The 26,949-nt window shown below is 39.6% G+C and overlaps 2 protein-coding genes across 4 annotated transcripts; one reads left to right on the top strand and one right to left on the bottom strand.

Annotated features, from left to right (window-relative positions):
* The first annotated feature begins 172 nt into the window (after positions 1–172).
* Positions 173–5,225, top strand: harbi1 (harbinger transposase derived 1). Of its 2 annotated transcripts, none has more exons than XM_087791784.1 (7): positions 173–208; positions 2,017–2,182; positions 2,245–2,447; positions 2,520–2,598; positions 2,654–2,861; positions 2,929–3,104; positions 3,990–5,225. In XM_087791784.1, exons 2-7 carry the CDS (start codon positions 2,018–2,020, stop codon positions 4,188–4,190), a joined length of 1,032 nt encoding a protein of 343 aa, XP_087647910.1. In that variant the 5' UTR covers positions 173–208; position 2,017; the 3' UTR covers positions 4,191–5,225. The 2 variants fall into 2 exon arrangements, with proteins under 2 accessions (XP_087647910.1, XP_087647911.1); XM_087791785.1 differs by lacking the exon at positions 173–208 and adding an exon at positions 1,460–1,482.
* On the bottom strand, positions 4,222–26,490 carry creb3l1 (cAMP responsive element binding protein 3-like 1). 2 transcript variants are annotated; one of them, XM_087791782.1, is made up of 13 exons: positions 26,250–26,490; positions 16,412–16,544; positions 15,502–15,588; positions 11,669–11,817; positions 11,513–11,594; positions 11,255–11,448; positions 11,023–11,169; positions 10,840–10,898; positions 8,600–8,668; positions 6,771–6,873; positions 6,501–6,636; positions 6,265–6,430; positions 4,222–5,420 (listed from the first exon to the last, which is right to left on the bottom strand). In XM_087791782.1, the coding sequence occupies exons 1-13, from the start codon at positions 26,352–26,354 to the stop codon at positions 5,384–5,386; spliced, it is 1,467 nt and encodes a 488-aa protein (XP_087647908.1). In that variant the 5' UTR covers positions 26,355–26,490; the 3' UTR covers positions 4,222–5,383. The 2 variants fall into 2 exon arrangements, with proteins under 2 accessions (XP_087647908.1, XP_087647909.1); XM_087791783.1 differs by lacking the exon at positions 15,502–15,588.
* Between the last annotated feature and the right edge of the window lie 459 nt (positions 26,491–26,949).

The raw sequence follows: 26,949 nt of genomic DNA, 5'->3' as shown, positions 1-26,949 counted from the left end.
GCACTTTCGTTAGTCAAAGGTTGTTATTTGACAATGATTCGAATAAAAGCGTAACACGATCAGATAAAAAAAAAGAAGAACCATAATATGTACGACTTTAATAAAAGTAGAATCAGATTTATGATTGATAGCAAAAGAGGCTTCGCCGTTGAATCTGCTGGCGTGTGTTGAAGGTTGCATTTACTTGGATTTGTTTGGGCTTGGAAAGGTATGAGCTTTTATCTTCTATTTATATTTTCACTATCGTAACTTCACTTTCCGTGTTCATGCTTTTGGTTTAATACAGTTTATTGCATTGAAGCAACTAGCACTTGTTTTTGTTTGTCGTAGAGATACGTATCGTAGCAGATGAGCTCGTCCACGCTCAGTGGTAGATACATCTCAATGTTTACGTCAGTCTAGCGACAGATGTCAAGATGCTTTTCAAAGTCAACACATGAACAACATAAACAACATAAACAACAACACTCACATCTATAGCAAGTCTGCGGACCTTAACCAGGTTTTAAATATGTTCTTGGCCGAGAAGTCGCTACTGAAGTACGTCCTAACTCATAGACAGGACTCGAGTCTACATCGAGAAAGCTTCCGCCAAAGTCATAAATAAGTAAAACGAGGAATAACAAAGACATTCAATTCACTTAAGCCATTTTATTGTGGACATCAAAGAAGCAGCCAGAGGCAGCCGTGACGTCACAGCCCGAGCCTGCACAAATGACGTAAAACGGAAGTGATTTTGACTCTAAAAGGATTTTCGCAAATACCCCACATACCGAATAAAATATAACTTTCTAAACGAAAATAAAAAACATGGAATCTCTTATTATTGGTATTTTTGTTACATCCTGTCAAATCTATCTAGACCAACAATACATATTTGTTGTTGTTGTACAACGTGTATATTTTCATTCCAACATCGAAACAATGAATAAATAAAAATATCTATAAATATTAAATAATGTTCCTGCTCTATAAAATAAAAACGCTTAAATTAACTAAAGTTGTTGATCTCTCCGGTGTATTGACCAACTCTTTTCTATTTAGTTAAGGTAACGTAAGGTAAAACTTTATAAATTGTTTTTTTCCAATAGCCACAGAAAATACAGCAATTCTTTCATAAAAAACAAATCAAAATAAAATAAGAACAAGAACAAAGAGAAATAAAGAGAAGACGATACAATCTAAGTAAAGATAAAGAACATAGATCAAAGAAAAATAACAAAGACAAAGGATACAAAGACCAACATAGAACAGAACATCATGATACTTTTACTCCACTCCTGCCCCCGAACTCAGAATTGTACAATTTAACAGCCCGGGGAATGAATGAGTCCTTGAGTCTATTTGTTTTGCATCTGGGAAGGAGCATTCATGCACTCATTCTGCTTCTCTGCTCAATGATGACAGTGTTGAGAGGATGACTGTCATCGTCCAGGATGGACAGTAGTTTGTCGAGTGATTTCCTCTCAGCAACTGTCACCAGTGAGTCCAGCTTCATGCCAACCACAGAACCAGCCCTCCTGATCAACCTGTCCAACCTGTCGACACTCCTCTTGGACACATTTCCACCCCAACACACCACAGCATAGAACAGGACACTGGCACACAGACTGGTAGAACATGCAGAGGAGCTTCTTGCAGATGTTAAATGATCAGAGCCTCCTCAGAAAGTACAGCCTACTCTGAACTTTCTTATATACATGGTCTGTGTTGCAGGACCAGTCCAGTTTACGGTCCAGATTATTTATAACCTTGACCCTGGATTACTGGGAACCATGAATGAACTGGAACTAAGCTTAGTTTGTGAAACAAATATTAACTTTTCTTTTAATTACTAATAGTCATAGAGGTAACAATATTTGAATAGAGGACGTTTAAGGTGCTTGATTATATTGTTTTTAAGTGTGCATGAAGGTGTAAAAGAAATTCAAATGAATTAAACATGTCATAATGAGCTGTGACGGCATCATCTGCTGGTTGTCATACTGACTGAGCAGTCTGGGATGTTCCACACAGCATGGCCGTCTCCATCGCAATCCTAGACTGTGATCTTCTGCTCCACGGTCGAGGTCAGAAGACGATGGACCGCTTTGACCTGGAATCTGTTTCGGATGACTTCCTTCTGACGCAGTTTGGCTTCCCCAGAGAATTCATCCATTATCTTGTGGAACTCCTGCGAGAGGTAAACAAAGAAGATCTCCTCGTGAAGGCATGTGATTCCATTGTTTGAAATCTTCCTTCTAGTCTCTCTGTAGACGGACTCAGCGCTCCAGAGCCATCAGTGCAGAGGTGCAAGTGTTGGCTGCTCTGGGCTTCTACACTTCGGGCTCTTTCCAGACCTCAATGGGAGACGAGATCGGGATCAGCCAGGCATCCATGTCTCGATGTGTTTCCAACGTGACCCGAGCCCTGGTGGAGAAGGCCCCCCAGTTTATCACCTTCACCATGTAACCTGCAGCATTATCCACTGACAGTCCTGGTGTTTCTTCAGTATTTGATTTTCTTCCTGCTTGCTGAAGAGACGTGGCCAGCAGAGAGCCGGAGTTCCAGAAGATGGCAGGCTTCCCCGGAGTTGTTGGTGTCCTGGACTGTGTTCAGGTTCGTGTTCTGCTCATCGTTGGTTTGATCAGCGCACTCAGTCCCGACTCCTCAGGTGGCCATCAAAGCTCCCAACAGTGACGACTCTTCATACGTGAACAAGAAGGGCTTCCACTCGGTGGGCTGTCAGCTGGTGTGCGACGCCCGAGGATTGTTGCTCAGCGCCGAGACCCACTGGCCCGGCGGACTGAAAGACTTGGAGGTTCTTGAGAAGTCGGCTCTGTTCAAGCAGGTGCAGGACATCGAGGAGGGCTGGCTGCTCGGTGAGTATCATGCAGATGAGCTCTGAGGTAATGGATGTAAAGATTAAGATGAACTTCCCTCCCACAGGTGACTGTAGATATCCTTTAAAGACGTGGCTAATGACCCCCGTGGAAGCCCCAGAATCACCTGCAGAGTTCGGATACAACCTTGCTCACGCAGCCACTCATGAGATAGTGGACAGAACGTTCAGAGCCATCCAGACCAGGTTCAGGTGTCTGGACGGAACCAAAGGATGCCTGCAGGTGTGTCCTTTGAGTAACGTTGATTCTTGTGGTGAATACGTGAAGCACAGAAGAGGATGTATGAGCCAGAGAACAGGAAATAGGGAAAACTAATATGTTTCTATGTGATTACGCCTCTTGTTTTTATTTCTTATTTATTTCTGAAACCCCTTTTAATGTAGACTGAAAAATATCCCAGTGTGAGCAGAGGAGTCTATGGAAACTTTCCCCTTTGAGAAAGGTTACCAGCCCCGAATAAACATTAAAAACTGCCCGACAGAGCTAAAAATAAAAACAAAACCTAGTTTTTTGCAAAAGAGCTAATAATAATAATAAACAATAATTATATTTTCCATCCTTAACGAAACTTAAACTTAACCAACTTGGTAACACCGCTTCCAAGACACATGTATCTCCTAACATCATCGAAGACAACCACATTTAAATAAATATACTGTATTTTTTGAGCAAAATGTAATTTTTAAATGTTAGATTTACCACCATTTTCATTGTTGTCGTTGTATGTTTACTTGTAAAATATTTCTATTTTGTCTGGTCAATGGATCTTGAGTGGGTTTTGTTAGCATCTTCATGCGTTAAAGTGTGGATACATTATGGTCATGGTCAATTAAAAAAAGCAGATTGTGTATTTTTACAGTTTACCAAAAATATTTAGAAACATTCATGGAAGACAAATAATATCAGAGAGAATCACAGAGGAGGCATAAAAAACATGATTTTCATTTACAATAAAAACTTGACTAAGAATAACTAATAATAAGAATTAAAATGATACTTCTAGTGAACTGTGTTGTGCTCAATCCGTCAACACGTCCCATAATGCATTGCAGGTTGTAAATGAAAGGGCTGTTCATTCTAATTGCGAACATTATATCTTGTGGGCAGTACTCTCCGGAGAGGAGTTCTTCCATCCTGCTGGCCTGCTGCGTCCTTCACAACGCCTCGCTGCAGTCGGGGTTAGACGCCTGGACGCTGGAGAGGACTGACCCCCCAGAACAGCCGGAGAGTCTCAACCAGAGGCCGGAGGAGCGCGACAGCCGGGCGGAGGATCTGCGGAGACAACTGCTGCTCAAACACTTCAGCTGAACTTCTCACACAAGAGTCGCGGACACTGAGATGCTGATGCATTTTTTTATTTAGTTGCTGGTTCTACTCTACTGGCTACACTAAAATAACATAGAGATATATATGGAGGGACATGCAGGACATTAAACGACACAAACGCACAATTGAAACATTTGGACTTCACACACGTTCTCATGACAAATATTTCAACTGTCGCAGATACATTCCCATTAGAAAACCCTGATTTTGACACAAGACTCCACAGGTTTGGAACACAATACAAAAACAAGGCCCTTATTTACAACTGCACATACCTTATGTACACTAATGGATCGTGGGATTGAATGACGGGCTGCAGTCACATGGTCTAATTCGTTTGAAAAATTGACTTCAAATTTGAGGGAAAATGATCCTTAAATTTTTTTTTTCTTTTTTTTTACTTTAGTGGCATTACTTCCTGAAATGTCTGGACTTCCTAAATATGTACAAACTTTCTACAACAAAGAATAAATACAACACACACTGCTGCTGCACGAACACCTTCAGTGAGGACAAGTGAAGAAGGAGTCTGCGGTGGATGGAAAGATGGAAAGAAGGCTGTTTTCAGGCAACAGCAGTGGAATTAACACTCAATTTGAAGACAAACGACGCGCCCCAGGTCACACACATATCACAAAATACTCCGCAACACATTTCCTTTTTTTAATCGCATAAAATAAATATGCTCTTTTTTTAATGCTCAGAATATATTATAAACAGACTCGATAAAAAAAAAATCAGTACATAATTTCATTGTTTTCTTTTTTTTTGCATAAATAAATATGCTCTTTTTAGATGCTGCAAATATATATTAACAAATTTCATTAAAAAATATTTCCCATCCTCCGCCTAAACCCCTGAAGACTCCTGGACAAAAGACACGTCAGTGACGGATATGGACTTGTGACAGAAAGTGGACAATATGGACAATTAAATATGTTTTTATATTCTAATTTTGAATTTCATTCACAGTGATTTGATAAGAAAATAAAATGGCTTTTTATTTCTGAGAAGAAACACATCAGATGTTGAGTTATGAGACGAACACGTATGTGGAAAGGCGGGCTTCGGTCCAGTTGATAGAAATTGACGTTGGATGAGTTTAGCAGTCACACGCTGGTGGGAGTTTAAGGGGTCAGAGGTCAGATGTCATGGGAGGAGAGGCTGGCTGCCTGTCAGAAAATCTCCGAAGATCCATCTGGATTTGTTTCGCTAGAAGAGAGAAGAGTGGAACTGAACAGCAGAACTTCTGAAAAGCAAAAACATCCTACACCTGAAAATCAGCACATTATGATTTGGTCGCAGAACCTCATCCTTTTCTACCCTCACAATGCAACAAATACATGTATTGAGTTCAATTGATTCAATCTTCAATTTACTTTTACAATGTATCCTATGTATGGTTTTCTTTTTGGTTGTACAAAATGTCTGAAAATTGTTTTTCATCACCTAACAATATGTTACAATTTCTTTTTCTATTTTTATTTTTATACTTTCGGCCATTGATAACTGTTAAGGTGAATGTTGAATTACGCCTAAACTGTGAATGAACAACATGAATATTTTTGAAAAATTCATTAACAAGGAAAATTCTTCTGTAGGAAGAATTCTATAGTCACTTCTCTATGTACATCTCAAATGATGTTCCTTCTCGTTAGACCCTGTATATAAAATGTCACAACTGTAAATGTTTTGGAAAGTAAACTTTCTCTCCACTATATCTGTGGAACAATTGGAATCATTTGGAGACAATTAATCATTTATTTTGTATCACGTTGATATGATTGGAAGTGTTTTTGCAGTCTAAATGTATTTATGAGAATGTTTACAGGATCAGCATCACAGAATTATTTACACAGATTATGCCTTTAAAAAACACAGCATATACTATCAAATAAAACAGCGTATATTTCACAAGAGAAGCACATACTGTCATCAATATAAAATATATGAAGATTAATCAAATAATGACAAGTGAATTATGTTCAAAAGTGTTACTGTTACGTTGTTTAATACCTAGTCTGTATTTTGAATATGTTAACAGCTTCGTTGGTACCTGTGCTGTGGTTGGGAGCCGGTGGTCTGGTTGCTGTTGGCCTCAGCTGTGTACCGGCTGATCTGGACCTGCACGTCCGTCTGAGACGTCTCGCTGTGTGACAACGTGTCCGCGCTCTCCTCCAGTGGAGACGCCTCGTCGTAGAAGAGCAGGCTGCGAGAGCGCACTGCAGCGAGGGAAAAACAATACTCAAGGTGAGTGAGGGATGTTGGACTGGTATTGGAGGTGAGACCTACCCTGGCTGATGGTGTAGGGGTCTGCTGATGAGGGTGAGGGAGGGGAGGGCCCGGAGGAGGGGGGGCTGAAGTAGGAGAGAGGAGAGATGCAGGAGGAGAAGGAGCCCAACACCAGCACGAAACACAAGGCTATCATCTGCAAGGAGAGATAAATATTGATAATTTCTCCCCATCATGAACAGTCAATTCAAATATGCATCTTTAATATTTAAGACCATGTAATTCATTGTGTTTTTCTCATAACACGAACAATAGATTTAATTTACTTACCATGATGCATGTTCCTGTCTGGGTAGAGGCCATTTTACCGGATTTAGGAACAACTTTCCCCATAACCAGTGACTGGAACTTCTGTAGCTGCTGAAGCAGAGACCTGAGGAGAAACACAACATTGTATTTAGATTTAGATTCATCCAGGAACATGACGATTATTGTTGGATATAAGTTCTGATAATGTAATGAATTAATGAAGTTTAAAACACGGCCTCCGTCGATCATTAAAAGAACCCAGTTAATAAAAATGCATTTTGGACCTGGAGAGCAGGGTCCTCGTGGTACCTGCAGTGACAGGTCATGACCACTGGGTGGTGACAGAGGTGCGGGAAATTCCTCCAATTTATTTCTATTGATCTGTTTTTAACGCTACTATTGTTTATTTCCACTTAAATAAATAATATCTTTAGGAGAATATGACGATGATTATTATTACTAATGTTGTTGTTAATAGACAAAAATTAGAATTTTTGCAATGTATTTTAAAAAAAAAAAGAAGTCTAAGATATGCAAAAATATTTGTGCAAACTCTACTAAGAGGCCTCTTTAAAAGATCAACATGATCTACTCAGTGTGGGGATAAAGTTACTTAAAAAAAAACGTAATATTGTCACATGTCAGATCGGGTTCTGCAGGTTTAGTCGCACATGCACAAATGTGTTTCTGGTATGTCTGCGTCTCACAATAGGTTTTAATCAGTGGAAAAGTGAATTTCTTTTTTTTTAAGTGTGAAGAGATCGGCCTCCCTTCTTGTTGAACCTCCAACCAGAATTGTTCCAGCCGTGACTTGCCAAGATGACGCGTTCAGAACCACTAATAACTGCATGAGAGACAATTTTGGGAGCCAGACGTTTGAAAAAAAAATCTTCAGAGACTTATAAATTTATAAGTGACTTTGTGAGCCGTGTTTACCAAACTGTGCCAAGTCATTGTTCCTGTGTGTGAATGATGAAAGCTCCTGTTCGCTCGCCGTTTTAATGACAGACCAGCACCACCACGCGGATCTACACCCCCAGACTGGGTCCCACCACACCCACCCTCCAGGATAGCAGCACGCTGGTTTCATATTGCCAAAAATCTGAGACGTCTGTATTAAAGTATTTCTAGAAAAGTTCCTCAAATTGAACCTGATTTGGTGTCTTTGATTTAATTCAATCCAGTAAACCGAGTTAAAACTGTGAGTCATAATTACATCACACTGAGGAAACCTATTTATTTTGGCAATCAGCAGAAAGTTTCAGAAAACTCCACATTTGGATCCATTTCTCCTTTCACCTGCTGGTTAGTTGTTTATACAGAACCAGATTGTTGGATTCCAAATGTACTTTTCTTGTGCCAGAAAGGAATTTGATGACTAAACTTGACAGTTTGTAAATCAGTTCTTTTTAGTTATTAGGATCCACCCCCAGTGTCAGAACATTGTAACTGCAATGTGGTGGCTCCTCTGTTGCGCTATTGCCAGATACAACTTGTACATTTGTTTAAAACAAGGTAAAAGCTCTTTTTTTTGTCAGGGCCTCGTTTGATCTTCCTTCTGGGTTTTAAAAAAAGTATATCAGTACATATGAAAACACTCTCATGTGGTCATGTGACACTCACCGACTTTCTGGTTGAGTTGCCAATGAGTCACGAATTGTTAAAATAATAACTGGAGAGTTTTGCCTGTTTAAAATTAAACCAATCACCAATTCAATTTTCCGTATATGTACGTAGAGTTTCCAGAAAAGCACCTTCATATAAAATGTATTGTGATGATGATGACTATTATTAAATAGTTCTGTAGGCCTGTTTAAATCAGTGCAGATGAGGTGATCTTGGAGCCTCACCTGTTAGCTGTCTCCAGGTTCTCAACTTTCCTCCACAAGTCGCTGTTTTCTGACGTGTAGTTCTCCACTCTGGAACACAAAGATTGACTTAGATTAGTGACTGATCTTGGATTTCAATGGACACTCCTGGATGTAAACACATCTGAACGACCATCCTGAAACGTTATCACACCGTCTCTCATCCAGCAGATGAAAAGTGTTTTTCTTCTTCTCACCTCTTCTCCGTTAATCACTCTGATCTCCTCCTGAGTTCACTTTCAATGCTTCTATTCAAACTCCGGTCCTCCCTGCTGTTAATGTCTATGAAATAATCCCTTAATCTTAGTGATGAAAGAGTGGACGCTGGAGCCTAATAGAAGGGTTTGATAAAACGTGAATGTATTTTTATCTTCAATGGCTGCTGTAGTGCCCGTGAGCCAGGCTAAAGAAACCAGAGAAGTCCATGTCTGGACAATCTGGATTTCATTTACACAATCCTTGTTCAGTATTTGAAAGTGAACATAAAATATTCTCTTAATTAATTGCACGTCAAAAACACGTGCTCACACCAGGAAGCAGATCCTGAATATGACATTATACGAGTTCATCGCGACACGGTCGCCTCAGAAGACCTGGAAACTTGCACCTCTAGCCATCCGTGTGAAGACATCCTGTATAGTTCATGTTCGGTTCCTGTTTGAGTCATTCTGGATACTGACTCACACTCAGACAACACAAACCAAATGACCTGAACATGTTGCTGTTCTTCCATGAGCTCGTGTCTACTTCACTTGCAGAAACTCTCCAGCAACAATCCTCCTGAGAAAACTCCATGTTCTGGGATTTTATTGAGAGGATTTCAGGCCAAACAAAGTGAAAAAGAAATAAAAGAAATATGATGGGACTATTAATAATTCATAATAATAATTATTACTAATAAATTATATAATGGAAAAGTAATAAAGGGGGGAAATTATGAGAACAAGAACATGTTTGATCAGTTTAAATTGTTTCATTATAGACTTTTTGAATTTTCTATTGTATCAGGCCCTCAGGCCACACTTCATCCAGCTTTGGTCTCCAGTCATTCATCACACTGGCATGAATGAAATGATATTTCAGATTTTCAACTATGGTGGGAGATTTATAGGATCATGAGGCAGAGCTTTTCAATTACAGAAAAGGTTTTAAAAAATAATGTTACTTTCACCTAAAAAGAATGATCTCTTCAATATAACTTACACACCTCATTCAATGCTTTTTATTTTTTTTACCCAATTATGAAATAGATTCTCACTGAATGCATCAAAACTAAACACATGAAGAATCATTTACTTAACAGAAAAGTGTGACACAATATGGTAATAACTTCTTATATTCTATTTTTTTTTCAAAATAATCACCTTTTTCTCTGATGACTGCTTCTTTTAATGACCTTCAAAATATAGTCACCTGAAATGGTTTGACTTCACAGGTGTGTTTTCGGGGTTACTAAGTGGATTTGTTTGTGTTATTAATGGGGTCGAGACCATTAGTTGTGTTGCGAGAAATCAGGCTGATACGTATTGAACAACCTTGTAATTAATTTCATGGAAAGAAATGAAGAGAAATGAGTGAGCCTCAATGGAAATGAAGCTCTTTTTTTCCTCTTTATTATAAATGTTACATTCTTCTTTTTTTTATTAGCTTTATGACTTTCCTTTAGAAAGATAATTTTTTCGGCCCAAATATTTTATATAGAATTGTATAAATCCAACCACATCTTTTTTCTCTCAAGATGTTTATTTGTATTGTATTCATTAACTTTTCATAGTTTAGTTTTTATGACTTAAATAAACAATGCATAATATGAACTAATGCTCTCTTTCATGCTCTCTTTATCTTAATGTTGATCTGTTGACCCTCACAACACTGTATGAACCTCCGTTGTTAACGTTTGTGTGGAAGAGAAACGTTTTCCTCTTCTGTATGTAAACACAAACGCAGAGTCACCATGCTCCACTCAGAAAAAAAGTGTAATTGAACCTCATAAAGCCTCTTTTAAAAACAAACTTCAAACTTGAGTGGAAATAAATAAGAAGCCCAGAGTGCCTCTGTTGAGGTTTGTCCTGTCAGCAGCTCTGGTTTGGTGCAAATAAACTAGGAATCAAAGGGAAAGCTCTACTGTTGGTCTGGCCAAATGAAAAGATGAAATCTTCATCTCAAATCAACACAGCTTAAAGGAAAATCATCATCTCACAGCGAGAGAGAAAAAAACCTACTTTTTCTCGAGACATTCAACGTATTCTTTCTTCTTCCTCCGACTCTCCTGAGCAGAAATCTGCAACACAAGATGTAAACATTAACCATTGTAAAGATTATAATTTTAACTAAATAACACAATTGTTCAAAACATTTGTTTAAATGCCGTTTTTAGTTTGATCACTTTGACCTTTGACCCCGACCTTATTTTTGATCTTCCGCCGGACTCTCTTCAGTGCTTTCTCCTCACTCTTGGTGAGAGGAAGTTTGTTGGGGACTGGGTAACCCTCGGCAACCAGGGTCCTCTTCTCCTCCTCTGTCAGCATGAGGGGTCCTGATCCCTGTAGCTTCTGCACACACACACACACACACCTGCATCACACACACACAGCAGTGACAGCGGGAGGACGAACAGAGGGGGGGGGGGTCGCGTACATGTGCAGCCGTGAGCAGCGGCGAGGAGGAGATGGCGGTGGACGAGGAGGACGAGGAGCCGCGACCTCCCGGCCTCTGCTGCGACTGCGGCGAGGAGGGCTGCAGGGCCAGGAGTGGGGAGGAGGGCGGCAGGGAGCCGTCGCTGTCGCTGTGGTTACTGCTGGGGGGTGTGGGGGGCAGCTGGAGAGCGTCGTCTGCTGGTCAAAAGAAACCGTCAGACCCCGCGGCCATACTTGGGAGGCCGGTCTCTCGACGTACCCGTGGGCAGGCTGAGGAACTGCTCCAGCTCTTTGGGCTCGTCTTTGATCATCACCATCTTGTCGGCCTCTAGGTGTCGCTCCTGTGGAGACAAACCTGATTGACCCACGCGACTCTGACAACACTTTCTCCCGTCTCTTGTTAAAGTCCACTGACCGGTTGCTTCCATCCTCTGCAAGGAGGGGGGGGACTCAGTACGAGTGGTGGTCCTTCGATCGGCTGCGGATCCAGTTGCTGGCTCACGTCCGACTCCTCCTGCTTGACCAGGATGGCTGTCAGGTCTTGACTGAAGTTCCACTCGAACTCTGGAGACAAAATATATGTGTCACCACAGTCGGAGGGAGAGAGATGGAAGCCAAAGTCACACACACGAGCCCCGTAAAACTGTTGCACCTTTTTCCATGCAACTGGTCTCCAGGTTGCCTAGCAACAGTACATGCTGACAAACGTGTCATTTGTACGACGTTGTAGAAATTGTATCATGTTCCGAAGCTCGTGTCAATGTCCACGACAGCTTCATTGCTTTAATTTGCCTAAAGCCCACTTTGATGTTATAATATAAGAATGATGAACATTGGGAACAAACTTCCATGTATTATCATTCAGAAATATATATTTTTGTAAACATTATTTAATATTGTATTTTTCAACATATTATTAGCCACCTATTCCATTCTAATTCTTCATTTAAATTCCATTTTTTATATAGTCTTTTCCTATAAAACATAATTAAAATACTGTAGTTTTCATTCAAACTTAATTATTACATTTAATTTATTTTATTAATACAGATGTTTATAAAGCTGTTCTATTTTTCTTTTCTTTTTATGATTTCCACCTAAAAACAAAGTAAAAATGTGCATGTTTTTCTAATGACTTCTCTCTGAAAATTTCATTTAAGAAAAAAACATTTTTTTAATAAAATGTTTATCGGTAGTTTGAAGCCTAAACTGTGCCTCAACGTTAGATGTTGTCCTCTGGTTCCGTCCCAGTATTCGTGCGGATCCACTTGGATCTCGCCACCAGTCTGACGCCCTGTAAGCAGCTGGAATCCTGGGTAAGAGAAGCTGCTGCAGCTGCTCCTCAGCCTTGTTAAACCTCGTCCTCGTTAAGCCGGAGCAGATTGAAGGCGACTAACAAGTGGGGGCGCTCAGAGGGGCATCTCGCCGCGAGTAGGTTCTGATGTGAGCAGTAAAATAGATGTCGACGCATCGAGAAAACAACAACGCTCTCCTGTGTCTGCTTCTATTTACTAGATGTCCAATAGACGCCATCAATAAAGGTGCGAAAACCCTGCCCTGCTTAATGGCGACTGGTTCCAGGCACCGTCACGGGGGGCCGATGGAGGAGGGATGGTGGCTGTGTTTGATCTCAGCGGGTCAGGAGTGGTATTAAAACAATAGTCGGAGCAGCTCAGTTGGAGTGGACATAAAACACCTCCCCCCCCTTAACCGCCTGGTTTTGGCAGAAAGACCACAAATGTTAAACGTCGTGTACTTTGGCTTAAAGATACTCGGCATCATCACCATCACATCTGAACGCACACATGCACACGACTATCAAGACGAGGAAGAAAGTCAAGTAAAAACAGACTGTTTTGCAGGAACCAAACTAAAAATGTTTATTCATTTGTTTCATCTGCTAGTAAGTTACGGCTTCATCTTGGATTTATAAAACCCTCCTTCAGTTCTCTTCTCCGGCAAATTAAAAGCTTTTCAGAGGAAAGCACGGATGATCTAACACAATAGAAGCGAAGCAAGTTAGGCTTTCATCGTTTTCTTGGTTGAAAAGACCTAAAAGTGTATGAATCTATATCTATCAAGAGCACTTGAGTCAGATGTTCACGCTACAGAGCTCTTCCTGGACTCCAAATGGCCACAATGAACGGCTCTGTATCTAGAACAAAACTGATTTTAGTTTTTGGCCTCATTCGTCTGCAAAGGCTAAAAAGGCAGAAGATTATCTTGTGCTAACTACTGTGCAACTTTGATAATTCAGAGCTCTGTAGCTCAAATAATAAGCAGCCTTTTAAAAGTTGAAAATCCTCCAACATTTTTAGCCCTTAGCAACTTAACAACATTACTTTTAGGAATCTGTTGCGATCGGCAGAAAAATAAGCTAGCACTCTTTTAAAGCCAACTAATCAAACTTTTAAACCTAAATTACATTGCCTTCGCATTTTTCATTTAAAATATTTTTTGTGGTTTCATATTGTATAAATTGTATTGGTATTGTATTGTATACAATTCCCAGGCAACCGGTAAATACAGCCAGTATAAATATATATATATATATATATATACATCCAATTTGGATGATAATGTAATCATATATGTAATATAAAGCATCAGGTCTGCAGTAAACAGAGGCTATAAGTGATCATTTGAACAGAAAAAGGTTTCTTAGTGTGCAGGTTTCTTATGCATAGTAAATATTACGAGAAATTCAGCTCCATTTGTGAAATGTAAGACACCCCTGAACATTTAAATGCATCCATTTTCAATTTATTACCATATTTAATACATATAAATGTTATTATAATTTGATTATTTACATGACTCACGTTTTTTTTCCTGCATTTTTAAAGCCCATAATCCACCTCAAATAAGTCTTATCCAGATGTTATGGTTTTATTTTGATTTTAAATTGTTTTTTTTAGACGAGGGCAAAGCTGGGTTTTTAAGAAAGTTTACTGTTACTATCTAAAGTAATGAATTTAACATGTTTTCTCTGGGACACGCCAGGTCGTAAATCCTGCTATTTCATACTCATTTACTGTCGTGGAAAATATGAGACCAACTGGGTTATGCAATCCAGTAGTTACTCCTGTGTATCATGTGACTTACAGACAGACAAGAAAACATATGGAATGTCGAAAAATGACTTTAATGTCATGATTTATTGAATTATTAGGAAAACAATGGTAAATGTCTAGACATCAGTTCCTTAAATAAACTTTCATGATGTTCACTTTGGCGTCCAAGACAATGTATGTTTTCAAAAATAGCTTTAAAAAGTGCCAATTTAGTATAAATGTGAAGGAACGCCACTGGTGGCGAGATGACGTGCGGATATCTTAGCTCTAGTCATAAGATCTTTTAAATGCAAGAGATTTTATTTAGAGGAAACAGAAAGGGAGAAATGGGAAAAGAAAGAGAATGATAACCTGGGAGAATGGAGGGAGAGAGTTTCCTTGGACTTCAGCATGGTTCATTGAGTGTGTGCATGTGTGTGTGTGCGTGTGTGTGTGCATGTGTGTGTGTGTTGCGTGCGTGTGTGTGTGTGTGTGTGTGTGTGTATGTGTGTGTGTGTGTGTGTGTGTGTGTGTGTGTGTGTGTGTGTGTGTGTGTGTGTGTGTGTGTGTGTGTGTGTGTGTGTGTGTGTGTGTGGGCAGGACTTGGCTAGGAGAGGTAGCTCCTCAGACGGGATACTAGTGCTCAACAGCAGGACCCACGGGGAAAATGGAGAAATGGGAGGACAGAGATGGAGATGTCAGATGAAGATGGACAGACTGAGGAAGGAAATAACTACTTGTGATTTCACAGGAAAGAAAAGATGTAGTCCACAGGGAGGTTTTTTTCTCTCCCTCAGACATGAACAACTGGGTGAAGTCAGTGAAAACAGTTCAAGGGTGGAGCTTTACACAGCACAGTGTCCAGAAAGTTTGTCTAGATCGTTTGGTCAAAATCAAACCCACTGTCGCAGCCAAATAACATAAATAATATACATAATATTTTCATTGTTGTCATAAGTGGACGTGTGAGATAACGACAAATATTTTGATGTATTTTTTTTAAAAGGTACACTTTCTCTCAACTTTATTGTTGATTATTATTTAAAATAATGCTGTTTTATTATAGGATCATGTTAGTTTTATTTTAACACGAAAAAGTTACATTATACATCTTATTTTCATTGAATAATACAGAAATGTGCAGCGTAGACAACAGTAAAAGTAGGTGATGGGCCAAAATAAATCAACAGCACACCTGAATCCTGGTCCATTTTGATTGACAGGGCTGGGCTCTGGGGGGCAGAGTCTTCACTCAAAGAGTAGCTGTGCTCAGCCTGGATATCTGTGAACGCAGAAATTATCTATAGTTTGTTCCGGGAATTCATGTCTGTTTAAAAATGTGGTCGCATTTTCAAGCAAACGTATAAACTTATAGTTTAAACGTCTAAAACACTGTTAGGCTGCACAGGCCAAGTTTGTCTTCTTAGCTCGACAATTATTTTTAGCCTATAAGATTAATGCAACTAATACAACTTTTTAAATTGGCTTTTGGTGGGCTTGTCCAGTTCCCTCTTGAGATCGGAACGCAACCATTCAAATCGAACAAACGGGAAGTTAGTTTTCCACGAGAACTAAACTGATATCAAACAGGTATACATTCTTTATAGTCGTATATGATCGTTGTGTGGACGAGGTCTTATTCCGCACGTGTGCTACTCATAACAACCTCACAGGTCTGGAGCTGGTGGTCGGCCCTTTGCAACCTGAACCCACAATTTGACAGCGCTAGCTTGACTGGCTGAGCACCTGCTAAATTTGGAGCAGAGGAAGTCCAGTGTGATCTCCAGCACATTTTTGGAAGCCACAGTAAAAACTGGCTCTGGAATCAAAGTTTTAGCAAAAAGAAAGGAGCCAGACTTGTCAGTGGTTTGGACTGCACTGGTTTAGAGGCGTATTGTTTGAGAGTTTAAAACCAGATCATGAGCCAGATTATCCCAACGTTGAGCCGGGCTGAGAGGGAAATCGCAAATCCTGTCAAGTTTGGTTTTCCGTCTAAGTGGTGATACAAATATCAACAATTAGCCTGAACTTAACCTCAACAAGCAGGAGGCTCCAGGTCAGGTGAGTGTTGCTACCACTGCTTTCAACTGTCAAGGATAACTAACCTGGGCTGCTGTCTATGTCCATGTGTGGGAAGGCTGGTCTGTCCGTCAGTAGGGGGCGCTCTAATAGATGATCCTCAAAGAAGCTGCTGAATAAATCGCTGCTGAAGTCCTCCATCTGGTCACCAGAGAAAGGCTGGAATAGAGAAGAAGAGAAACAGAGACAGTTGAGCATGTTTGGCTGTTAGCGCCTCCTTTAAAGCGTCAACAGAGCAGAGCGAGGACATTTCATTTGCTTTGACTCCTGATTTCATATGCATTCACACCCAATTATAATGTGTGTGACTTAAACTCTTAGTTAGAATAGTTGTGTTTTTCTTGTCGCGAAGTACTGAAGTGGACTGTAAATATCACTACAATCAAGAGGCTGTACAAATATTCTGCCACTTCAACTGACACTGCTCACCCTTGAAGCGTGTTGAAGACCACAAGTCTGACTTTTGCCCCACACTAGCTTACATAACCTGTACAAACCAGAGCATATGTCTTCCACCAACGCTCAGATTGCCTTGATCCAAACTCTAACTTCATACGATCACTATTCATTTATTAGTCAATTGTTTGCTAGAAATCAATCAATGGCTGAGTGAAAACACTTCACAGCTAAATGTGAACAAAACTCTGGTGATTGCGTCAGATGATAAAGTTCCACGGTTGAGTCAGTATTTGGGTGACTTAGGTCAGTCTGTCAAACTGAGCCTGAGAAACCTAAAGGTGTCTCGTCTGCGGTAAATAGAAAACTCATGTGAGAATTCTGACCAGCTCTAGTAAGAGAACTCACATTTCCCCGATTCTTAAAACTTTGCATTGGCTTCTTTCGGTTTCTTTCAGGATCAGCTTAAAAAATCTGGTTATTACTTTCAGATCTATTCATGGTCAGGCTCCTCCTTACATCACTGATCTGATCTAGCCTTGCACCCCAGCTCAGGCTCTGAGGTCTGTCGATTACAATCTGCAGGTGGACATAAACTTTCAAGTGCCTTTTAGGGCCCCAACCTATTTTGCACCAAGGACTGGTTGAATATCTGCATTTTTTTTTCAGCGACCAACCCTTATAGTGAAAGAGAATCATTTAGAGCTTGTGTTTCCCTCACTTTCACTACTTTACAAGCCTATTTTGTAGTCAAATTGACTGAAATGAGTGCATTGATGAGTCACAAACTAATGTCTACTTAAGAGAAAAAAAAGTTATTTTCTATTAACAAAACAATCAGACAGAAATAACCATCACAGAAATGATTAATTCTTTGTGTGTGGCCAACATATACCTACAGGACTGGTTCCAGTCCCCAGCTCGGGAGTTGTGCATCGCTGTTTGAGAGCAGCAATGGCTTAAAGCAATAGTTAGAATGTGACAGTTATCTAAAATGATTGAAGTTTTCAATGACGTATGTCCAGAGCAGTATGTTGTTTCCTTGTGATTTTCACATACATTCTCAAAATTACAACTCAACATTTCGTCCAACATTGTAGGGTTGGGCAATTAAATTAGGTCACATTAAAAGCTGTGACGGTTCAAACTTCAAAGTGGCTGTTAAGTCAAAAATAAATAAGGAATGAAAACAAAAGGATGGCGAACCTGAAAGTAAATACTGAAGTAACAAGGAAATAAGAGTAGAAAAAAAATAAAATGTACACGGAAATATAAAAAAATATGATCTTTAATTACTTAATTTCTTAATCATTTTATACAAATATAAATGATAAATGAACTACAGAGAAAGATACATAATGATAACATATGTGCTTTTAAAAAATAATATTTCCAATTTTCCTTGGAAACTGTTTATTTTTATAGGAGAAAAGTCAGTAAAATGAAGAAAGAACAATAGAAAAAATATATAGAAAAGGTTCTATTTAGGCAATAACTAGAAATAACTAAGAAGTGTATATAAGAAAAAAGTTAGCTTTTACTTTGACCTCATTAAAGGCTGGACAAAAATTCAGGATAGTGAAGTAATGTTAGCATAAAGAAGTGTAAGATTTTCCTCCTGGCGAGACTTAACAAGATAAATGTGAGCAAGTAAATTATATTTGTAGAGCGCTTTTCCAGACCAGGGTCACAAAGCGTTTAAACAATCAAAACATTAAAATATATACTTAAAAGATCAAGATAACACCAAGAACAACACAAGAGTCCCAGAAAATCAAGGAAAAGCCTGCAGGAATAAAAATGTCTTAAGATGTTTCTGGAAGGAGTCAGTAGATCCATCAAGCGCAGAGGGAGAGGAAGATCAGTGGGCAAAAAGGAGAGAATAAACCGTCTGCCAGGTGTGTTTACATCCTAATGGGGATAAAGAATGCAGTCATTGAGAAAAGGAAAATCTTCTTTAAGATCTAATGAGTCACTACAAACTCAATCACACAGTGACTCACAACCTGTTAGATTCAGAGAGATGCAGATGGAAACATGTCAGACAGTAGCGTGATCTCACCCTTAACTCTATCAGCAGCTTTCATTAGCTCAGATTTTAATTCAGCGCTCAAAGTTTCCACCGGTTTGAAGTTGAAAACCCTTTAGTTGCTCATCAGGAAATGTGTCATAGTGGAACACGAAAAGAGTCTAATTTGTTCTCCGGTCAGCTGGACAGTGTAACGTCCAGACAGCCCCAAGGAGATGACGACCGCCTCAGGATCTCCCAACTCCTCGCAGAACAAGCTAACCTGGCGACCAAACTCAGACTGAGCTGCATGGACAAGAGGATTATATGAAACTATTCAGGATGGTCGACTAGAACTGGAAAGGGACCATGGAGCCGACCCAGGAACCAATTCACTCTAGTCTCATTCAAGAATGTATTAAAGTGTCATCCCCAGAACTTGGATGATGATGATAATAACAAAAGATTATTGGAGCGCCAAAAAGACAACCGAATTTTATTGGTGGTGATGTAAAAACTAAATTGGATTTTTCAGTAGCGGTGTTTGGCACAGATAACATAAAATGAAATGTTCTCTGAGCAAATTATTAAGAGGGACAGAACATGTCCATTAAATGAGATTATTGTCAGAATAAAATAGGAAATAACAGTTTAGAAACGCATTATAAAATAAGAATATTATGTAAAAGTTGATATAATCTGAGTAACGTTTAACCCTTGTTTTGTCTCTGGGTCAAGGTAAACGACCACAAACTCATTTATTTTCGGGCCACTGGGTTACCCTGACCCAGGGATAACACATTAATATAACTCATTAAAAATGTGTAATTAAAAAGTTATTTTTCCCCCCAAAAAAATTATTTATTACTTCATTTTTTAAATTGTTCTACAGCATTCAAGACTGACTTGTGTCACTTGACTTTTATCCAGATCAGAGGTGTCAAACTCACACAAGGAGCAACATCTTTTAACAGTCCAAGTCGCGGGGCAAACAAAATGTATATTTAGCAGGAAGTCTGATTGTTATATTGAAAATATTATATTATTATACTACTCTGTTTTTTCCCTTTAACAACAAATTTGAGATTTCCTTGTATTGCTTACATGCATTATTCCTGTCCCTTATCTTTTCTTAAAGACTGGCATCTTCATACTATATTATTTATGAAATGATATTATATACTTTTTGGCCCCAGAGCCATGAGTTATGACACATTTGATCCATGTTTCATGCGACTCTTCAAGACACTGCTACATTTGCTGTCATGATCTGTTGCCATTTAAAGAAGAATAATCCTGACTTTTTTGTAGAGCCACTTTTGATGTTTCTGGGCTCTTCAATCATCTTCGACAGACCATAAGTCACACACGTGCACGATCATGAAGGGAGTGTGTGTTTGAGAGGTCAGTAGCATCTGTGGTAGAATCTGGGACTCGTGCAGCTGTATAATGAAACCACATGCAGATATCAGACACACACACACTCATACAAACACATACACACGCCGGGAAGAATAACAGATGTTGAGCAAAACAAGAAAGGTGCTTCAACAACTTATGTATTCACTTTAAAACTCCTGTGAAGAGAAGAAATGTATGTTTGAAAGCAGCCCAGAGCAAGAACTTTAGAACGGCAAGAATGAATGCTGTTATTGGAATATTAACAATTGCAATATTTTTTATTTAACTACGATGTAAAACATTGGTACTGTAAGTCCTTTACTTTGACAGGGTGCTTTGGATCATACAGCTTAAAGTGTCTTCTGTCCAGAAAGTGACACCTTCTTCAACTCTCTGACCCTAGTGTTTATATCCGTCCGTTTAGAGGCCGCTTCGTTCAATAATTCTCGTGACTTAAGATGTTCTCTCAGGCTCACACTGAGCTGTGCGTATGAGTGCGAGTGATTTCTATTTTGACAGCGAAGGATGAATATTATTTTGTTATATTATACAAGTTATATTATGTTACTTTAGATCAATGATCACAAGGGTTCACAGCAAGTGAAGTTCGCTAATATAAAACTAATATTCTCCTCCTTGTGTCAGTCGTGGGAACTTAATCATCCGGGAGAGGCTCAGAGTGAAGCTTATGGTCCGCTAGGCCACCAGGGGCAGTCTGGAGTCCTTGGCAGATCAGTTTTCTGGGTAGTCTTGTGAAAAATCAGTTTTTCAGGTGAAGATAGATGAATAGCAAAATGTGGTCACGTAGAGTCATGTAAGTCACTGGTGTCAAACTGGGGGTCAAGTCTATCACGTCAAATCATTTAATGTGGCCCGCCAGGTGGTTTGCTGAAAACCAAAGTAGATTGATGTTCATGTTGTTATGGTGACCTTTAAAGATGTACATTATCTATTAAGATAAAATAAGAAACATAGATTATTCATGTCTTTATTTATACAGACACTGTGACGAGAGCACAGATGTTGAGCCTGAGGAACGATTCTGAGGACATTCATTGGACAGACCCTTATATGTGATTCATTTCGGTAACGAAAGATTAATATGATCAAGACTTGATATTGCCAGAGACGCTTTTTGGTAACGTCCACAAATGGGGTTCATGAGTGCTCTATACATAAATGGCTTCGCAGGAAAATTAACCCAAGCAGAATAATTAAACTAAATATTTGTACTATGTGTAATATAATTTTCTTTTTCTTGTAATTGATAGAATTGGTATCGAAAAAGGATGGTTCAAGAAACAATATCAAAGTAAAAGTATCAGTATTGGTACCAGTATCATACATTTTCGATCGATACCCGGCACTAACAGCATCATAGTGGAGAGCACGGACTATGATGGTGCTCCAGGTGCTCTCAATATTGGCGGTGAAGGTAAATATGTTACGTCACTGATGCTCAACATCTGCTGCTCATCAGTCCGGACCTTCACACTTCCCTCTCTGCTGGGAACTGAAACACATTAGAGAGGAAAACACAGCTCAGAAACAGTTGACACTTTTTAACAGCAGCCCGAGAGCCACTGTGTCATTAGAGGGAAGCAGGGAATTGGGGGGTTGAGACGTAAACCACAGACAAGGACCTGGGAAAGGAACACTCAAGGAGTCATTACAGATGCACAGAGTTGGTGCGTCTGTAATTACCTGGGCTCGGCTTCGACACAACCTACTGTCTCCCCCATTCTTCAACATTTAGAAACGCATGTCGTTTCCGGGAGGTTTGCGCTTCTTCCTTCAGGAGCCATTCATGGACCCAATTAGCTGGGTGTGTATCATAGAGGGGTCTAAAGAACTTGGTGGTTTCCTTAATGAATCGGTCTTGACCTCGGAGAAGTTGGAGAAGACCGAGGGACTCCTCCCAGCCGTCCATGATCAATGCTAAACTCAAAGATTCTCCTGGACTTAGGAAACGTGTCCGTAGTCACAGCTCTGATGAATCCCACACGAGGACAAGGGCCATGAAGAGATCATCAATATCTAAAATAATATCCAGATTTCTGTTGTCTGAGATTTGTCAACCACCCACTTTTTTTCTCTCTCTCTCTCTCTCTCTCTCTCTCTTTGACGGTAACAATCTGAATATTTGTTTTCTGGTGGTCACGAGAAGGAGGAAGAAACTACAGCTCTCACTAAATCAGATTTTTTTTTCCCCTCACACGCGTGCTTGAAGCATGCCTTCTTACATTCCATCTGCTCACAAAGCAGCCAATCAGTGTGCAGGATTCAGATGAGGTGGGTGTGTCATTGACAGAGCTGGAGTACAGGGTCTGAATGGAGAGTTTAGGAGGAAAAAAAGGGGGAAAGTATAAAGCCAAAGAGGAAGGAGCAAAAATAGATGAAAAGCAGACAGTGGTGAACTTTGAACTCTTACTTTTCCCCATTGCTTTTACTGAAATCTTTCAGATGAAATATTAGGACTTTGGAAAAGTGAAGTATGAATATTTCTATGCACCCTGTCTCAGTAAGGTATTGTGCTATAATGTGTGCTATCACTTTTGTTGTCAACACTTTTATCCTCTCAGTAGTAGCGTGAACCTCATCACTTGAATGTTTCAGCCTCTAACTGATTCTTCTGACTGTTTTAGACGAGTTTAGACATATTCTAATATAAGAAAGTCTTAATTATACATTATTTTTCTTCAGTTTGGATCAGATTTTTAAGCTAGTACCATAACATATTTATTCATGAAGCATACAAATAACACACATTGGCCACCAAGTTCTGTTTAAAAGTAAATAAAACAAAGAATAAAAAACACAAAGAGCATAACAAAATACAGTAAGACAGCAAAGAAAATATAAGACTATAAGAGTATAAAATGACCAGAAGAAATAAGATCATCAAAAGTACAGTTAAATCTGAGTCTCCATGTTAATGTGATTTTTCATCAGCGATCGCACACCATTGAATTCACAGACACACAATTGTGCCTTAACAAAATGTATTTCAAGGAGCACCTTAGGGCAGATGATTTTCTTGAGAGTAAGTGAAAGAGGAAACACATTCTTTTGAGAGAATTATTGGCAGCGTTTACTTAAAGTCACCTGCTATATGGAGGTCTGCAGAAACATGTAGCTATGAGGCACCCCTGGGATGGTGACAGGCAAACATTTGCCCTGATACATGTTTTATCTTGGAAGGAAAGTGTTAGTGGAGGACAGAGTGTAGTTGAACATTCATCATGTCTTTCATCAGGAGCAGATCAATGAGCAAAAGCAACATAAAGGACGTAGAGAAACCTCCCTCAAGAGCGAACCTTATCGATTACAGTAAACATAAATAAACCATCTATAACACAATTTACTTGTCGCTTCCTTTACTGATACGTTTCTCTATATGTTCCCTCACTTATTTATTCATTAGCAAATATTTGTTTATATGCATTTCATTATTTATCTGGTCCAATTTTCTTTTACATGTCGGCATTTGTTTACAAATGATTGTGTGCTAGAAGGAAGTCAAAGAGGTTGAATTTCCTCTCCTCAGACCGTGTGACGTCATGTGTGTTTGATCACTGAGGGCGAAGCTTAAAGAAAAAAAAATCTTTCTCATCAGATGTGCACATACGTATGTGTCGGGTATAGTGTGGGGGAACTAAAATGAAACACTTACACAGGAAGAATATATTGGTGCTTGACGAAAAGCAGAACCATGACTTAATGTTAATACATAAAATCAAGTATTACAAAAGTTCGTGTCTCATCTATTCCAGATTATTCTTACCATCTTACATGGACTTTATAGCTCAGTGAGAATTGATTTTATATCCAGATTTGTGTTTGCAATGAAACTAGCACGACTTGTTTACTGTGTCAAGTTGTAAAATGATACAAATAAATCAACTTTACCAGCAGACAGCATCATGGTTGAGGTCATTCATCAGATATAGCAGATATCAGACAATGTGACAACTACTGATAGCATGTTTACAAGCTCTGGTTTTTTTCACAACTACTGTGTCAAATTGATCAGGTTGGTGATGAAATGTTTAGGTGAGAGCAGAGGGAATCCCTGTTGTCACAATTAAAGATCAAACATCCACATTTTGTGTGGAGTACTCTGGAAAAGAGGCCTGCTACCTACAACAAGAACACAATGTTTAAGATGTTTTTTCAGTTAAACTCTTGGTGAGTTTATCTGGATGAATAAACGAAAAGAAAAATTCTCATTTGAGACACATTTATAGATGTAGAAGGCACCACGTCCTGTTCCTGCCCCATGACTAAGATGGAGACTCCTGAGAGCAAATTAAGTCTCATGAGGAGTTTCATAGTGTGCTTCTCTTTGTCCTTGTTCAGTGATTGAGTATCAAATTGAATTTAACTAAAAATAGTATCACTGCGTACGTCATGGTGATTCATTTACTATATGATTGAACACAGTTACACGTTATGCGTGTGTAAGTCATGAATGGACTTATTTATACTATTTATAGCAGTTTTTGTTATACTAAGTAAAGTAAGTTTCAGATAAAGCCTGAGTCAGCAGAAACCTCAGACTCTAAACAATTGAGCTGTTTACAAAGTACACAAACACCTACTCATACAGAGCTCCAATTATCCTCTCATTGGTTTTGAAGAAATATAAGATGGCCCAAAGTTACCACTGAACTTGAGTTGCCTCGAGCTGGACTTGAGCAAGGCACCTTTCTACTCTGAGGGAGCAGCAATAACCACAGCACCTCCATGTCGCCTGTTTCAAAGTTACAAGACTATTAAACTGTTTCCTTTGCAACAGCAAAAATGTAACGACCACCTCAAAGTGAACCCCCCCGATACCACCAGACTGACAGGACTTGCAACTTGTCAAACACTAAAGAGCTTCCAAGAATGGACTAGATTGGTGCCGTTTATCAAATGGGCATCAGATCTGGTCAACACCCATTAACCACATGGAGACGGCGAGCACCCATCTTTTCAACCAAATATCCAAATCATTCAACATCAAATTCCAATGACTGCATGTTGCATCTTCTCCTCAGCGGCCGAATGACCGGCTAGAACCAATGTCCTGTAATCCTAAGGCTTCCCAGCAGGGCGGACCACTTTATTTAGACCAAAATCGGGGGTGTAGAAACCACAAGCAGACTGAGTCACAGACAAAAATAGAGGTCTGCTTTTAAACTTTTTAAATGAAAACAGAAGCAGGACAATGACACAGAGAGGAAAAAATAGACCCAAACCACCTCACTGTGAATTTAAAGCAGCCTCTGAGCATGAGACTCAACTTCCTGATATCATTAAGTGAAATGAAATACTTAAGGAAGGGCAAAGCACTTTAGATCATTTGAATAATTGAGGCGCACAATTATGGAAATGGAAAAGGTGCTGTTCATTGTGACCTCAAATTGACAGAAAATAATTGCGTACAAATCTTCTCTCTTTTATTGAATGAAAGAATGCACTGATCATCTCCAATACCGAATGTTTAAACGTGTTAGAAACTCTCACACGGTTTGCACTTTTGTTGTTTATTCAAACCCACATCTGCACAAATAACTAATTAACTTAAGGGTTGCATTTATTCCTTTAGATACACAAGCGTTACACATTTTACTATACAACACCAAGCATGTACAGAACAAGATCAAGTTACTTACATGAAAAGATCACAATAGTACCTTCACCTGCTGCCAACATTTTTTTAAATGTCTGGATGAAATATAACACACACAAAAAACACTAAAGTCTGCTGTTAAATTAAAAATCATGTTTCTTATTGTGTTTTTTAATCGTTGTTTTGATTGTGTATTTTTTTGAATGCTTATCTCCTGCATGGTCACTTGCAGAACTGATGCACACACACACATACACACACACACAGGGCTTCAGCCCCGGATGTCAGTCAGGATCTGACACCGCCCTCCCAAAGTCCGGCTCCGGCCGGAACAGAGAAAGGTGCGTTTGATTTCATCTGACATATGTTCCACGTGAGAAAGGCAACACACAGTCAATGAACACCAACGAGCACAAATACATGCGCCATGAATCAAACTCACCACGTTGGTGAGAAAGTCTCCATCGCTCAGTTCCTCCAAGTCCAACAGGTTGGTTCCGGACGGATATAGTCTCTCGGCAGCCAGACTGTCTAATAGAGACTCCATGATGGTGCATGTATCGACCCGCGTCCGCCGAGGCACCGACACCGCAGCTGAGTTCGACTGTCAAACTTGAAAGAGACACTTGGGTCACATCATTGTGCGCGCACACGTCGATGTGCGTCCAGCTGTGAGCGCAGCGCTGCCCTGCGTCGCCCCGCCCCCTCTCATGAATATCCACACTGACCACGCCCACCCTGACTCACTCAACCTGCCTTGTATAGGATGATCATCTCCGTTGTTTAAAAGTTTGTTCTGTGTCTTTTCAATCGTTACTCAGCAGGTTAATTTCGTCAGGGGCCACTTTACATTGTCTAATTGTCTCTGGTATTTATTTTCAGAAATCCACCTAAACTATATAATCAAAGCTTTGAAAAAGGATACCATTTGATATAATTATGATTATTCTCGTGCATTGCAAGGAGAGGGATTAATAAAGTCAAATAAAGTCTATCCAAGTTTAAAAGCCCTGCATTACTCAGGCCTCATAGGGGCCACTTTGACACAGTCAAATGGCTGCATGTGACCCCTGGTCCACACTTTGCCCCGGTCTGCTCTAAAGAGATCTACCAGTATATCAACAACTTTCAGTAACTAGACA

The sequence above is a fragment of the Callionymus lyra genome, chromosome 5 (assembly GCF_982586985.1).
Source record: "Callionymus lyra chromosome 5, fCalLyr1.hap1.1, whole genome shotgun sequence".
In the NCBI taxonomy this organism is placed as follows: Eukaryota; Metazoa; Chordata; class Actinopteri; order Syngnathiformes; family Callionymidae; genus Callionymus; species Callionymus lyra.
Note: the sequence above shows the minus strand (reverse complement) of the source record. Positions and strands in the feature narration are given on the sequence as shown.

Excerpts from the sequence above, each read along its gene's own strand:
- harbi1 (XM_087791784.1), top strand. The coding sequence starts at position 2,018 with ATGGCCGTCTCCATCGCAATCCTAGACTGTGATCTTCTGCTCCACGGT. Across the intron at positions 2,599-2,653 it reads GTGTCCTGGACTGTGTTCAG|GTGGCCATCAAAGCTCCCAA; the intron begins GTTCGTGTTCTG and ends CCGACTCCTCAG. Across the intron at positions 2,862-2,928 it reads CGAGGAGGGCTGGCTGCTCG|GTGACTGTAGATATCCTTTA; the intron begins GTGAGTATCATG and ends TCCCTCCCACAG.
- creb3l1 (XM_087791782.1), bottom strand. The coding sequence starts at position 26,354 with ATGGAGTCTCTATTAGACAGTCTGGCTGCCGAGAGACTATATCCGTCC. Across the intron at positions 11,595-11,668 it reads GCAGAGGATGGAAGCAACCG|GAGCGACACCTAGAGGCCGA; the intron begins GTCAGTGGACTT and ends TTGTCTCCACAG. Across the intron at positions 5,421-6,264 it reads GGCTCCCAACCACAGCACAG|CGAAACAAATCCAGATGGAT; the intron begins GTACCAACGAAG and ends TCTCTCTTCTAG.